General features: G+C 43.1%; 1 protein-coding gene across 5 annotated transcripts; it reads right to left on the reverse strand.

The window, feature by feature from the left end:
* Nucleotides 1–1,124: 1,124 nt before the first annotated feature.
* Nucleotides 1,125–12,696, reverse strand: phf3 (PHD finger protein 3). 5 transcript variants are annotated; one of them, XM_058384535.1, is made up of 16 exons: nt 12,540–12,696; nt 10,602–10,859; nt 10,394–10,510; nt 8,236–9,529; nt 7,577–7,811; nt 6,514–6,559; nt 6,297–6,417; nt 5,937–6,093; nt 5,698–5,814; nt 5,464–5,583; nt 5,241–5,379; nt 4,950–5,157; nt 4,408–4,555; nt 4,239–4,328; nt 3,935–4,130; nt 1,125–3,727 (listed from the first exon to the last, which is right to left on the reverse strand). In XM_058384535.1, the coding sequence occupies exons 2-16, from the start codon at nt 10,837–10,839 to the stop codon at nt 1,536–1,538; spliced, it is 5,418 nt and encodes a 1,805-aa protein (XP_058240518.1). In that variant the 5' UTR covers nt 10,840–10,859; nt 12,540–12,696; the 3' UTR covers nt 1,125–1,535. The 5 variants fall into 5 exon arrangements, with proteins under 5 accessions (XP_058240518.1, XP_058240520.1, XP_058240523.1 ...); XM_058384537.1 differs by having other exon boundaries at nt 10,602–10,864; nt 12,540–12,694; XM_058384540.1 differs by having other exon boundaries at nt 10,602–10,801; nt 12,540–12,683.
* Between the last annotated feature and the right edge of the window lie 3,382 nt (nt 12,697–16,078).

Raw genomic sequence — 16,078 nt, forward strand, 5'->3', positions numbered from 1 at the left:
AAGATCTTAAATGCTGTACCTGTATGAAAAAAAATAGAAATAGCCTTTATTTATCACATATACATTAGAGCACAGTGAAATTCTTTCTTCACATATCCCATCCTTGGAGGCTGGGGTCAAAGCACAGGGTCAGCCATGATACAGCACCCCTGGAGCAGAGAGGGTTAAGGGCCTTGCTCAAGCACCCAGCAGTGGCAACTTGGCGATGCTGGGGCTTGAACCCCTGATCTTCCAGTCAACATTGCCTTAACCACTTGAGGAGCCACCACCCAAAGAAAAACATTATTGGACCATGTTCTGTAAATACTTAATGTAATACATACTTCGTGTAAGTCAAGTGTCAGGACGACATTTTAAAGCTGCAGTGTTCAGACAGGCAGCTTACAGACATATAAACCCAAGGGGGGCTTTCAGCTCCTGCTCTTTTGCCCTCAAATTGTACCAGTGTTTTCTTGACCGGTGCATATCCAAGTCTCTGATGATGAGGAGTGCCTGGAGTATAGCTGTCCTGCAACCAGGGTCATTCACCAAGATCTACCTCAGTAAAGCACAATTAGCTTTTCCCTGTCCTGGGAATTTTACCTGCGAATTTCTTTCCTGCTAAGGGATTTTTCACCTCAGTTAAGAAGAAGCTGCCTTTATTTTTGTCACATACATTAGAGCACAGAGAAAATCTTTCTTCACATATACCAGCTTCGGAAAGTTGGGGTCTGAGCACAGATGCAGCACCCCTGGAGCAGAGAGGGTTAAGGGCCTTGCTCAGGGGCCCAACAGTGGTAGATAAGACAAACACATGAGCACAACCATGAAGTGCTGTGGAGCTGGAACAAAGTGTGCCTGGTTGTTTGTTAAAAAGAATACTGTTTGAATAACTGACGTTTTAAAGGTAAAAACACAATGTATAAAAGTGTCACAGTTCGGCAAGAATGAAAGGCAAGAGACAATGGCAAATAAGCTGCTTATCTCATCAGAGTTACAAATTTAAATGGTAATCTCAAATGTTTTACTGTCATGCTCAAAAGCATACCACACACACACACACACACATCTGAATAAAGGTGCTAATCCTATGCCAATATAAAAATAATTTATGCTCATTTGTATATTTAAAATCAACTGCAGCCTTCTTTCCCAGGGTTTTTAATAAAGATTGTTTTATTCTTATTTAATCAACAATAAAAAGATTTTATGAACTGTACATAAACACAATGTGCAGAGAGCATGTTATCTCTACTGTTTGAGAAGCCAAAATGTACAGACACATTGTTATCCAATGCAAATAGAAAAATGTAAGATATTTTAAAAATGCAGAAGAATTTTTTTTTTCTTTTTCTTGGCATTAATTTTTAACTCATAACATGAAAACCTGGTTCTGACTGAGACTTCCGCTTTGTATGTTAATTAAACTTTAAAACAATGAAATTGAATCCAAACTAACTAAAAATGTAAAATTACACTCGTAAAAGCGTCTTTTAGATGTCATCTAAAAGATGAAACGTCTGGTCAATGATGTTGAATAGGTGTATCTAGGTTGATCATGAATGCCCATCTCTCGAGTCTCTCCGGTGTTTTTCATGATCAGAGTCCCGCCTGTGTTTGTCCCTGTCCCTGTCCCTGTCTCTGTCCCTGTGGTGACTACTGTGATGTCTCTCTTTCCTCTTCTCCCCATGCCTGTCCTCTCGCGAGTGTTTGGACTTGTGTCTGTGCCTGCTCCGGCTTCGACTCCTGCTGCGACTCCTGCTCTTGCTTCGGCTTCGGCTCCGGCTCCGAGTCCGACTCCGGCTCCTGGCCTTGTGCCTCTCTCGCTCATAGTGTTGGCTCTTGTGCCTGTACCTCCCATAGTGGTCTCGGTCATCCTTTTTGAAGGGATCAGCCAATGGCCTGGACTTCCTGTCCCATAGCTCAGAGCCTTGATCACTCTTGTTCAAGAGTGGTGGATTCAACATGGGGGAATCGGGGAATCTTGGGGTTGTATATGACTGTGGGGGCCCAGCGACTGGCTCTGGGACAGCCTGTGGAAAACAGGCCGGAGGAGGCACTGCCTGAGCCCAAGGTGGGGCATGCATTTGATTTTGCGGATCATTCGGGGGGAATATCATTGGGGGAAGTGGGGGTGGAGGGTAGTTAAACAGTGGAGGGGCTTGCTGATGCAGGGGAATAAACGGTGCAGGGTTAGACTGCGGCGGGTAGGTGGGCACTGGTCCAGGGTGGTACGCATGGTCAACTGGTGCAGTGTGATAAGGAGGAAATGTTGCTGGCGGAGGCCCATGACTTGCAGTATTAAAAGGAGTGGGGCTTAAAAGACGTCTTGACTGCTTGAGACCTTCATTTTTTCCAGACAAGGAAATAGTGGCGATGGTATGGATATCTCCAACAGCTTTAAACTCTGACGGTGGATGTCCAGACTCTGTTGTTGATGGTGGTTGTGAAGGCGCAGACCGGGAAACCGGTGACTGGTCTGAAGGCGCAGACCGGGAAACCGGTGACTGGTCTGAAGGCGCAGACCGGGAAACCGGTGACTGGTCTGAAGGCGCAGACCGGGAAACCGATGACTGGTCTGAAGGTGCAGACCGGGAAACCGGTGACTGGTCTGAAGGTGCAGACCGGGAAACCGGTGACTGGTCTGAAGGTGCAGACCAGGAAACCGGTGATTGGTCTGAAGGTGCAGACTGGGTAACTGATGACTGGTCTGAAGGTGCAGGCTGGGTAACTGATGACTGGTCTGAAGGTGCAGGCTGGGTAACTGATGACTGGTCTGATGGTGCAGGCTGGGTAACTGATGACTGGTCTGAAAGTGTAGACTGGGTGACTTTAGGTTGTGGTATGTCTTTATTTAAAGACAGCTGCTTGGTATTAACAGGTTCTGCTTGATCAATCTTTTTCAAAATGGCAATTGTGGATGGTTTTAATGCCTTTGTTGGAATTTCCACAGTTTTGTGCTTGGAAACATCTTCAGTGGTATCTTTAGTGGCATCTGTTGATGACTTGGATACCAGAGTTAGGTTTATGCCTTGTATGGGCTGTGTGCTTGGTGATGTGGTATCTCTTTTAGTTTCGGTGCTGTTATGTTCAGTCCTAGGCTGTACTGTGGAAAGGCTAGAGAGGAAAGTCTCTGTTGATACATCTCCTGGTTTATCCTTTAAAGATAACAGAACTCCACTCTGTGGCCCACCTTCTTTTTCCTTTCCTTGTGAAATCATGATCTCTGCATTTGAGCTGGATGGTTCTTGTTTCATCTCGACAGCTTTTGAATCTTTCTTTTTGATGATGAAACGTTCTAGTCTAGGGGTAGTGGGTGTTTTAGGAGTGACATGTCCTGAGGTGTCCCCATCAGAGCTAGATGTCTGACTGACTGCACCACTGGTCATGTTCCCCACTTCATCATCCGCTGGTTTAGCCTTCTCTGATATGGGCTGCTTTAGCACGCCCGGGAGGAAACGCAGCGAGACATTTTCCTCATCCTCGATATCTAACCGAGCTTCAGTCACTGTGGATTTGCTAAGATTTACACTTTCCTTTTTCTGTATCCTCCCAAGACTGCTTACAAAGTCTCTTTCTTCAGCTCGGGCCACCACAACTTTCTGGACAGGGTCTACCTGGGGTTTGGTCTCCACCAAGAAACTTGGAGGTTCACTAGCCACACTTGGCAGGAGGACCACAAAGTCCCTTTTAGGCCTCTGGCGAATAATTAGTCCCAGGAGCAGGTTTGGTCGGTTAGTCTCTAAGCCTGTAAAAAATTACCAGAAAAAATACTTCATTTAGAATGAAATGTATGATTGAATAAATGCCAATATAAGCTTTTATGTGCAGGAAGGTTGTCTCCAAAGAAGTATCAATCATTTTGAAAAACGCTGCTAAATTATATGCTGCATTAACCTAGTTCAAGCTGTCCATAGTCAGGAAAGTATTCAGTCCAAAGTAAATCCAGTCCTACCTGGGCCATCAAACGGAACAATCTGATGTGGGATTTTCTCAGTGGACCCAAGAGGGATGAGATACATGTCTTTAACTTGTTTGCGGTTGTTAGCAACAACACCATATCGCCTGCGACTACTGAAATAGGCATACAGCAAAGTGTATGAGATCTCATCTTCCTCCGTGTCTGGGGTGAAGCGAATTACACATATTTCCTGAGGGATCGGAGACAACAGCAAACCATAAGATGTGACATTTATATATTCATATGAATATATTCATATAAATTCATATCATACGTACAGCAAGCAAATCATTCTCACCTTTGTACCGGATGCTCGGATTTTCTCCACGTAGTCCCAGACTGTTTGGGGAGAGATCCGTCCACCAACCTGGATTGTGTCTGGCAGATCCTGCAGTGTAAACATGGGTGAAATTAAAGCTTGCCCTGAATTCAAATGTCAAAATGGCTGGTTTCATAATGACACTTACCTCAGTTAGGTGGTCCAATATTCCAGAGACTGGGTAAGCTTTTGTAAGGTACCGAGCTACAGATGGCATGTCTATATATCCATTCCATAGTGTTTCTAAACCAGAGAGGAATGCAACTGTATCTTCTTTATTGCTTGCGCTTTCCAACCTGTAAATAAGCAGTGCGTTAATTACATCGTGAACATTCCTGGAAGCCATGATAACATAAAACCTAGCATATTCTGTGCCAGGCTAATGTATGCATATACTACTAGTATACTCTGACAAGCCATTCTTAGAAAATTACATAGTTTACTTGTCAACCAGTACAGTGTATATCAATGGAGCCTAAGCAAGTTTACAGTAGAGTAAATTATCCACATGCTAGTGCACCTAACAGCAGCTATAGTCTTTGGTAGTCTAAGCTTCAAGACACAAACTGGTTGGGCTTCTAAACATAAAAATTATTTTTTTTAACAAGGATCTCTGTATTTAATATTAAGGTTCAAGCACAGTCCATTGACAGTCTGTAGCTGTATCACTTATGCACTAATCACTTTTACCTTGACTCATAAGCAGGGAAGTTAAGAAGGCCTTCTTCCATCGCTCTCAGAGACAAGTCATCCACCAGGGCTGAGGGTGCAATAGGTGGGGATATGGGTGTGGGTTCATGGCTTTCTCCTTCTGTAACTGTAGACTGCCTTCTAATTACAGTTGTGGCCACTTTGACAGCCTTAGTGGTTGCCTCCTCCACTGGTGGAGCCATTCGGCCTTAAAGGTGAAAGAGAGCGTTGAAATTATTATAATTTTTTTAATCAATGAAAGTCAAGATGTTTAAGGTTTAAACATGTTACCTGTGCAGATCTTGCAGTAAAGATCAAAAAGATGAGATTTGTGCAAGCTTGTTGTGTCTTTAGCTTTCTTGGGGCTTTCTGCCTTTGATTCTGGAGTTTTTTCCTCAGACACCTCAACAATGTTAGGGACAGGTTCAGGCTGAAAAGAGAAAGAGACATGTCTTACTATAATTTGGACATAAGGCTTCACTATTGAAAAAAGGAGAAGCTCATTCAGTCTTACTAAGGCCTCGGGGGCTTTTGCAGGTTCCTGATTCTCAATTTCAATCTCCCCTTTGTGTGTGATTTTGGTGACTGGTCGTCTCTCTGCTTCCCGCTGTTCTTTCTCAATCATTTCAATTGTCTGCAAAAAGGATTGAGGTGAAAGACAGTTGATATAAAAATGCTTCTTTAGATTTTTTCGAATACTAGGCAGATTTTTAGTCCAAAGTATGTGTCTGTATTTGTGTTAAATTACATGTCGATTCTCTCGCTGTCGCCAAGCAGCCAGTTCCTTGGAGGCTAGTTCTTCTGCACTCATACGGACTAAATCTCTAGGAGGAATCTCCCCCTTGAGAACACGTTTGAATAACACCTGGAAGAGGTTGTGCATTTTTATTTACTTATTGTCAACTTCTGGGCACAAAATGAATAACGAATGTGCTTTAGAATTTATAAAACACGATAAAGGTATTATTATAGCAACACAGCTCTTACGTTATTCTTCGTGTCTTTGAGATTGAACATCAAGCTTCGGTATTTGTTCTTGTATTTGCTGTCGACACCTTGGAAGAGGGCAAAAAGCGCTTTTTCTGTCCCTTTAGCCAATTCAGCTGGCTTCTCTTTTGAAACCTTTAAGTCTGATTCCTTCAGCCTTTAAGGAAAATGAATTATTCTATTAATAATTGATTAAATAAGAGTATGTTGCAATAAACTGTAAAGCCACACAACAAATGATTTAATACATTACCACATGATCATTTTTCTCAATCAAATTATCAAGTCCTGATCGCACCATTAAACGAAATGACTGTACACATAAGATTAAAAGGTTAAGTGTGTTAATAAATCCTATACCTTTTCAGAAGAATCTCCTCTAGTGAGTCCCGGACACTCCTCCTGATTTGTCCAGTGGATGGTTTCTTTAAGCTTGGAAGAGAAATCTTAGCCTTCTTCACCTCATGCTTCACAGCTGACCCTGATAAAACCAAACCAAACAAATATTTAACGAACTTTAAATAATTACTTGTGCATGTTTTTTTATCATCTTATGCAAGAGAAATAAGAATCTTACCAGATTTTAGCGCTGAATCTACTGATGACCGTCTCTCTCCTGAGTCCTGGTTTAAAGTGACACAACAATTACACTGCCGTTTGTCACACCTACTTAAATAAGTCCATACAAATGTGATCAATACAAACATAGATTCCAACATAAGCAGAAGCAAAGGAATCCCCTTAAAGCCTTTATGGGCCTATGCTTATAAAATATATGTGTATATACATATATATAAAAAATTAACAAACCCATTAAAAGAAAGTGTGAGACTAACATACATGCCACATTTTTTTGCCGCATGAGAGCAAAATCAATGCTACTTTAATTTGGGACATGGTCATATCCCTGGTTTGTCATAACGACTTCTTGAAAATCATTTTAAAATCTTTTATGGAACAGCTCATGGCAGAAATGAATCCAAATGCTATAAAAAAAAATCAATTAAACCCAACTGATAATGTTATTTTTATCAGGGCGGCACCACAAATCAGGTTTTTGCCTCCTAGCTGAAAATGAACAGTTACAAAATATTGCATCAATCATTCACTGCTAATGTTTTAGCAAAAGTGAAAACAGAGGGCCATGGTGAATGAGAATGGTTTCTCTTGCTGTTATAATTCACAAGCACACTGGCTGTTCAGCTCAGTTTACAAGCTGTCCATGAGGCCTGTGTGTCTCTGAAGCAGAGTATTACCTGCTATCTGCCTTAAACACAGCTGAAGTTATATCTAGTATGATACCTGCTCTGCGATTATTTTTGGTTGCTGACTCACATCAGCTCAGGAACACCAGGTTGTAGCATAAATGTCCTGGGCATCCTGGCTTTATATAAACCTGCCAACCCTTGATCGTTTAAAGTGTGATTTAATCTGAACAAGCCCTGCAGTTCCCACCTACAAAGTCATTTATATAGAAAGTAAACTGCCCCAGGTGTTGGGACATTATACCCCTGTATTTTCTAGGTTCTAATTGGACAATTCTGGCTGTCCCATGCCTAAAGATAAATGTTATATTCAAAAACTGAGATAATATTTGACTGAAGATACCATTGATTTTAAACCAGGAACAGGAGTCTTACCTTCCTAAAGGGCCGGATTCCACCGGCCGTGACTGATGCTTCGGGTCCCTGTTTCTGATCTGGTGCTGAATTGCTGTCTGTATTCTCGGTGTTGCCTTTCCCACCTTCATCAGCACAGCATTTCAGACAGACGAACTCCTGGTCATCCTTTTCCATTTGTTGTACTTTAGCCAGGTCCAGTCCTATACAGTCGCCATGGAACCAGTCATCGCAGCGCCCACAGCCTACCATAAATCTGAAAATACACTTAATGTTACTTACAGCACAGTCCTGGGAAGTCATTTTAATACGATATCATATTAAATGTAATGTTTAAGGTATAAGACCTGGAGTAACCCTTGCACATTTGGTGTTTTGCCTGCTTTACCATACCCACAGTTACTCAGGCCTGTTTTTAGCCGACTGGATGGATCAGGTTCTGTTTGAGCAGGGAAAACACCAAAATATAGGGTGCTGGAGAACAGCTAGGTCCAGCAACAATGGAGTACCCTATACAGCGTTCACACAACGTGTTCTGGGAGCATTTTCTATGAAGGTAACCTTGGAAATGGTGACAGGGATTCATGTATCGAGCTTGTTATGTGACAAATTTATGCCAACTTAATATCTATCTAATGTTTAACCTGAGGAATCATGCTGTTGGATGAAAAGAATCATACCTATTGTTATGTGGTTTATTACATAATCCACATTGTTTGCTTGAATCCCATGCTGTCTCATTTTCAGAAGCAGGTGTAGGATCCCCCTCTGCAGACCCCTTCTTCACCACAGGAGCATTATCGGGGATGAACAACTCGGGTTCATCTATAGATATGCTTCTGCTGCTTCGGCTTCTCTGTCTCTGCAAGATCTTTTCGGGTTTCTTGATTTTTGTTTTTTCATGTTCCTCCTCTGCTGGGCCATCCTTCACTGACTGACTCTGTTTAACCCCTGCTGGTGATGGATTTTGTGGCTTCTTTGCTGAAGTAGGAGATTTATTCGCAACTATTTTAGTACCAGGACTGGAATCGGAGGACACCTTTCTGCTTACTGGGGGAGAGCGTGGAACAGAAGGGCTGGCATTGTGTTTCACTGGATCACAGACCTGCTCCTTTTGTGGTTTCAATGCTTGTTTGGGTTTGAGAGACAAGGCCGGCTGTTTTAGTCCTATGCTATTTGGCTTAGCTTTGGTGTGGTGTTGATTTTCTGCTGTGGTTTTTTCCACCTTTTTATCTTGTTGTTTGTGAAGCTTGGACCCCTTCTGCAAGATACCTGTTCTGCTAAGGTGCTTGTTTTTGGTTATACCCAGTGCCTGCTTGGCTTTCAGGAGCTTTTTAGCCGGGATTTTATCCGTTTTGACATTTTTTGTTTCTGATTTGTCATCATTCGCTGGCTTTTCTGCTTCATTTTGTTCAACAGCTTTGGTGTCCGTGGTGACTTCTGTTGCACCATTAGTGTGTTGCACTTCATTCGGATTTACATATGGTCCTAAATCCATAGGCGTTTCATTAGATCCATGTTCAATGACATTTAGCTCTTCAACAACCTCTGGGGTTGAATGCACTTCAAAAGTCTGGGCCTGGCCCAGATCAAAGCCATTGCTTTCTGTGGCCATGCAATCGTCCTGGAAACTCAGAGACTGAATAGTGGTTGTATTAAATGATCCAGAAGAGTGAGAAGGTCCAGGCAGCAGTTCAATTTTGTAGCCCCCTACTGTGACTGTTAAACGCCTCAACACGACCACAGGATTCATCGATGGGTCGACTTCATGGATGTTAAACCGACGGCTCAGCAAGGCTTCCCGTTTCTCCATGTTCGTCACCGTTATTGAGGCGCTGCTGGATCCTGGTTCTTCGGCATCCTTCACTCCGGATGTCCGGGCAGTTTTTTTGCTAAGCGCTTCAGAGGAAACTCCTTTAAATGGACCTGGGCGCCTTGTCTGTCCACCTCTACCTCGGCCTCTAGACGAAATGGCTTAGAAAAGACACAAAAACTATAATGACAAGTGTGAACCAGCTGAATTTGTTTTTATGACAATCAAAACCCATCCTCTGATGTATGAAGATTATATACCGAAGAATGAATGGCTCTATAATAAAGCCCAACCCAAAAAATTATATTATTGCAGAAATGTGTTCATACTATATTACAGTTTAAAAACAAGCGCTATAATTTTGCAAGCAGGAAACCAGGTCATTGCTGAGAAATATGTTATTACAGAGTTAAACAAATAATGTACTGTTTACAGAGTTGTTGCTGTGTCGCAGTTTCAGAGTTAGTTACAGTGTGTGCTGGCTTCACCAGTTCATGTTCAGCTGTGTCTCCCAAAAAAGTGTAGGCTAGATTTCACAACTCTCCCATGATGCGGGTGCAGTGAAAATCCCTTTGGCTGTGTAATCTGCTACTGTGGTATACATGTTACATTGATATGTATGCCTTTCCTCACAGCATGTTTGTAACTATCACACACAACCCTATCAAACAGAAAAGAACATGGCATTGCTGGCCAGAGCTAAGCAGCACCGCACATTGCTTCGCTAGTAGAATTTTACCTCTCTTTCTGTAACACTGACAATGTACGGGATTTAATTTTATTGAGTCATTCTCTAAATATATTCTAAGCAAGACGAACACCATGTAGATCAGATCGTTTTGTTTCCTATTGTTATAAACTATACCCAAGGTTAATAAATGTTTCATTTAATTGTCAGGTTCCTTTTAAACCATTTTTTACTAGATCCAAACCATAATCATTTTGTTTTAGTAAAAGTAGTTTTGCAGAATGATTTTTGTAGTAAACTGTTAGAAAGCCAGATAATTCTCTCTCTTATTTGTTACCGGTTTGTTTCCTCTGTTGCTGAGTGGCGCCTTTCCTCCTGCCTCTGGGAAACTTGGCCGGAGTCTCGTCCCCATCAGCACACGTCTGGCTGAGGCCTGGAGCATTCATGTCATGGTCTGAAACAACAAGAAAATTCAAAAAAGGATTTAAAACCTTGATACATCCCTAGTACCTGTTGGATTTTAAACGCAAAGCGTGTCCTTGCACCTAATGAGCTGGAGAGCTGAAAGTTAGCATCTTCATTTTCCAAGAGATGAAACTGTGAGCTGGCAGATCCAAACATAGGATCCTTGTCACTGAGCATGTTCTTGAGCGAGTCTCCTGGCAGGTTGTGGCCCGATGCAAACTCATCACTTGCTTCGCATTCCAAGTTCTGGCCGAGGAGCAGCGAGTCTTCCAACTGGTCACTGGGAATCAAATGGTTAAATGTGCCAACTATATCCATGAATGCTTCCACTGTTAAGACTGCTCTAGAAGAGGATAAAGAAGAAGATAGAGAAAACGTATTTTTTTAATAGATTAACAGAAATCGACAGCTCTGTCCAGATTATGCAGGCGTGGAAAAATTATAAGTTCATTATTCGCCCACCAGGCATGTGGAAGCAGTGGTGCATCGCCCGGGGCTGTTTTGGTTGCCTGAAAACTTAATTCACAAGACTAAAAAGGGGCAGCTGAGGTCATGTAATAATGTACACCAAACATGCCTTTTGTTCTGCTAAATTGTTCAGCACTGTAATAGCCAAGTTATTACCATGCGGCAAACACGGATTATAGATTGTACTCATTTAACAACTGACTTAATTGAGTACTTAATAAATCCAACAATGAGTCACTGCATCTTTTCTTGTGGAAATGATGTATTCCACTAGTATAAGCATACCATAATTACGTCATCATGAATTTAGGCGAGACACAGCCATGTAATGAACAGGTTATATCTTGTGTATGTTGTGAATACACCCTGAATGAGAGATCTATCCTTCACAGCAGGGTTTGCAACAGTTTCACCATTAATCTGAGCAGGATATAGTTTTTACTGAAGATGAGTGATCATTGTTTTTAAAACTTATGAGGCATGGCTTGAGTTTTAAAACAATATCTCGCTCCATACAGTGACACGGTGTTTAATAAAAAGCAGTCACTGCTCCTGACCAATGATCAATCCGAATGCAGGCTGTTTACAGTAACGTTATCTAGCTCTGACCTCCTTTAAAGAGTGACCCTGCCGCCATACATCTAAAACAAAATCGAACACAGAAGTAAAGAAGACTCGTTAAAGACGCATCACGTGGGAAAGCCACAACGAACTCCTTCGCTTTATAGAATCATAACAAAGTAATGTGTTTATCAGCATTAAATACGCCCACCGTTATTCCGGAAAGTCCCGCCTCCTGTGCTACGATTGGCTAGAAGTTCACGTCCGTAAACAAACCGCAAACTGGACTGTATGGAGACGAAACAACAGCCAATCGTAATCCAGGAGGTGGGATATTGTTAGCCAATACTGTGGCGATAATGTGGACTAGACGGAATGCAGGTAGGGAAAAAAAAAACAAACCCGAACTAGCACGCTATGGTAGGCCTGCCTTAGCCGAGTGTTAGAAAGCTAGCTAGCAAACTCCGACTACAGCCTGCAAGCCTGACAGGTTTTGAAGTCATTTCAGCACTAAAATATCCGACATGTTTACTGAAAGTTAACCACCTTATAAGAAGTCACATGCTCAGTAGCGAGTCAGCTCCAAACCATCACACAGGCCGTGTTTGCAGCTAAGCTAAACCAGCTTAGCTGTGCATGTTAATAACAAGTGAACTCGCGTTTATAACAACCGCCGAGTTGCTTTGAACTGCTCACGCGCCAACGGCATGCATAAACGTAACAAACTCACTTCAGGGTTTCAGCGATTCATTCGTCCGAGTTGTGCGAAAACGCACTGCTGCCTGCCGCCTGCTACTAACATGAAGTTGTGAACTCGGCTGTAGTGCGCAGGCTGGAGCTAAACAAGGCCGTGTGCGCGTTACAGTGCAGCGCTCAGGCAGCACACGTTAACGCCCACCTCGCGCCTCAGCCAGCACTGGACCAGGAACTTAGCGAGGGTCAGTTAAAAACAAACATACAAACAAAAAAAAAAAAACAAGCAGCATTACCTTATTGTCGAAAAGCCAGCGCATATTTTAGGTGGTCAGTAATTTCAGTCACATTATGCTCCGCTGTCTACATTCTCACTTGAGATTTAGCAGTAAGTAGCCTGCACTTCCCCTTCCCCTGCAAGACAACACAGTCAACTGCAACGCATCTTCTGGCCTGTAGAGGTTTCCACTGGGAACAGACCTCCAGCACACCACCCTCTACCGGCCTAGGCATGGAAATGTTCGAGTCAGCTTTAATCTCAAAAGTTTTCAGAGTTTAGAGAATATCCATCCATCCGTACATCCATACATACATACGTACATCCATCCATCCATCCATCCACGCGAACATCCATCCATCCATACATATATACATCTATCCACCCATCCATATATCCATCCATATATCCATCCATTTTCTGTACCTCTTTTCCTGCACTGGGAGGCAGGAAGCTTCTATTTTCTGAAACAGGACCAACCACACCAGAAGCAGCAGGTTCAGGTCCAGTTTTTTTTCCCACAACCATAAATTTGCTGAACTCTACACTACACCGCTAGGCATGGAAATGAGAGACTGATCGAGTCACCTTTAACATCAAAGGTTTTCAGAGTTTAGAGAATATCTATCCATCCATCCACCCATCCATACATACATACGCACATCCATCCATCCATGCGAACATCCATCCATCCATACATACACTATATTGCCAAAAGTATTCGCTCACCTGCCTTGACTCGCATATGAACTTAAGTGACATCCCATTCCTAGAAATCCAAGTTTTAAAACGATCATCATACAGTCAAATGTTAAACAACTTCAGTAAACTAAAGGCATATAAATACACTCAATTAATGTTTAATCTGGATTCCATTTCCAAAAACATTCAGAAATAGAAAAAAGAAGAAATACAAAATATATGTTTTGTTGGAAATGTCTCAATGCAATCCCATTATACACTATATTGCCAAAAGTGTTCGCTCACCTGCCTTGACTCGCATATGAACTTAAGTGACATCCCATTCCTAATCCATAGGGTTCAATATGACGTCGGTCCACCCTTTGCAGCTATAACAGCTTCAACTCTTCTGGGAAGGCTGTCCACAAGGTTTAGGAGTGTGTTTATGGGAATTTTTGACCATTCTTCCAGAAGCGCATTTGTGAGGTCACACACTGATGTTGGACGAGAAGGCCTGGCTCTCAGTCTCCGCTCTAATTCATCCCAAAGGTGTTCTATCGGGTTGAGGTCAGGACTCTGTGCAGGCCAGTCAAGTTCATCCACACCAGACTCTGTCATCCATGTCTTTATGGACCTTGCTTTGGTCACTGGTGCACAGTCATGTTGGAAGAGGAAGGGGCCAGCTCCAAACTGTTCCCACAAAGTTGGGAGCATGGAATTGTCCAAAATGTCTTGGTATGCTGAAGCATTCAGAGTTCCTTTCACTGGAACTAAGGGGCCAAGCCCAGCTCCTGAAAAACAACCCCACACCATAATCCCCCCTCCACCAAACTTTACACTTGGCACAATGCAGTCAGACAAGTACCGTTCTCCTGGCAACCGCCAAACCCAGACTCGTCCATCAGATTTAGAGACCAGAAGTTTAGAGAATATCTATCCATCCATCCATCCATCCACCCATCCATCCATCCATACATACATACACACATCCATCCATCCATGCGAACATCCATCCATCCATCCATCCATCCATACATACATACATACATACATCCATACGCACATCCATCCATCCATCCATACGCACATCCATCTATCCATCCGTCCTACATCCATCCATCCATACATACATACATACATACACTATATTGCCAAAAGTATTCGCTCACCCATCCAAATAATCAGAATCAGGTGTTCCAATCACTTCCATGGCCACAGGTGTATAAAATCAAGCACCTAGGCATGCAGACTGTTTTTACAAACATTTGTGAAAGAATGGGTCGCTCTCAGGAGCTCAGTGAATTCCAGCGTGGAACTGTGATAGGATGCCACCTGTGCAACAAATCCAGTCGTGAAATTTCCTCGCTCCTAAATATTCCACAGTCAACTGTCAGCTGTATTATAAGAACGTGGAAGTGTTTGGGAACGACAGCAACTCAGCCACGAAGCGGTAGGCCACGTAAACTGACGGAGCGGGGTCAGCGGATGCTGAGGAGCATAGTGCGAAGAGGTCGCCAACTTTCTGCAGAGTCAATCGCTACAGACCTCCAAACTTCATGTGGCCTTCAGATTAGCTCAAGAACAGTGCGCAGAGAGCTTCATGGAATGGGTTTCCATGGCCGAGCAGCTGCATCCAAGCCATACATCACCAAGTGCAATGCAAAGCGTCGGATGCAGTGGTGTAAAGCACGCCGCCACTGGACTCTAGAGCAGTGGAGACACGTTCTCTGGAGTGACGAATCGCGCTTCTCCATCTGGCAATCTGATGGACGAGTCTGGGTTTGGCGGTTGCCAGGAGAACGGTACTTGTCTGACTGCATTGTGCCAAGTGTAAAGTTTGGTGGAGGGGGGATTATTGTGTGGGGTTGTTTTTCAGGAGCTGGGCTTGGAGCCTTAGTTCCAGTGAAAGGAACTCTGAATGCTTCAGCCTACCAAGACATTTTGGACAATTTCATGCTCCCAACTTTGTGGGAACAGTTTGGAGCTGGCCCCTTCCTCTTCCAACATGACTGTGCACCAGTGACCAAAGCAAGGTCCATAAAGACATGGATGACAGAGTCTGGTGTGGATGAACTTGACTGGCCTGCACAGAGTCCTGACCTCAACCCGATAGAACACCTTTGGGATGAATTAGAGCGGAGACTGAGAGCCAGGCCTTCTCGTCCAACATCAGTGTGTGACCTCACAAATGCGCTTCTGGAAGAATGGTCAAAAATTCCCATAAACACACTCCTAAACCTTGTGGACAGCCTTCCCAGAAGAGTTGAAGCTGTTATAGCTGCAAAGGGTGGACCGACGTCATATTGAACCCTATGGATTAGGAATGGGATGTCACTTAAGTTCATATGCGAGTCAAGGCAGGTGAGCGAATACTTTTGGCAATATAGTGTACATCCATCCATACGCACATACATCTATCCATCCATATATCCATCCATTTTCTGTACCTTTTTTCCTACACTGGGAGGCAGGAAGCTTCTATTTTCTGAAACAGGACCAACCACACCAGAAACAGCAGGTTCAGGTCCAGTTTTTTTTTCCCACAACCATAAATTTGCTGAACTCTACACTACACCGCTAGGCATGGAAATGAGAGACTGATCGAGTCACCTTTAACATCAAAGGTTTTCAGAGTTTAGAGAATATCCATCCACCCATCCATCCATACATACGCACATCCATCCATCCATGCGAACACCCATCCATCCATCCATCCATCCATCCATCCATATATCCATTCATTTTCTGTACCTCTTTTCCTACACTGGGAGGCAGGAAGCTTCCATTTTCTGATACAGGACCAACCACACCAGAAGCAGCAGGTTTAGGTCCAGTTTTTTTCCCCACAACCATAAATTTACTGAAGTCTACATTACA

The sequence above is a fragment of the Hemibagrus wyckioides genome, linkage group LG29, assembly GCF_019097595.1.
Source record: "Hemibagrus wyckioides isolate EC202008001 linkage group LG29, SWU_Hwy_1.0, whole genome shotgun sequence".
Lineage (NCBI taxonomy): Eukaryota > Metazoa > Chordata > Actinopteri > Siluriformes > Bagridae > Hemibagrus > Hemibagrus wyckioides.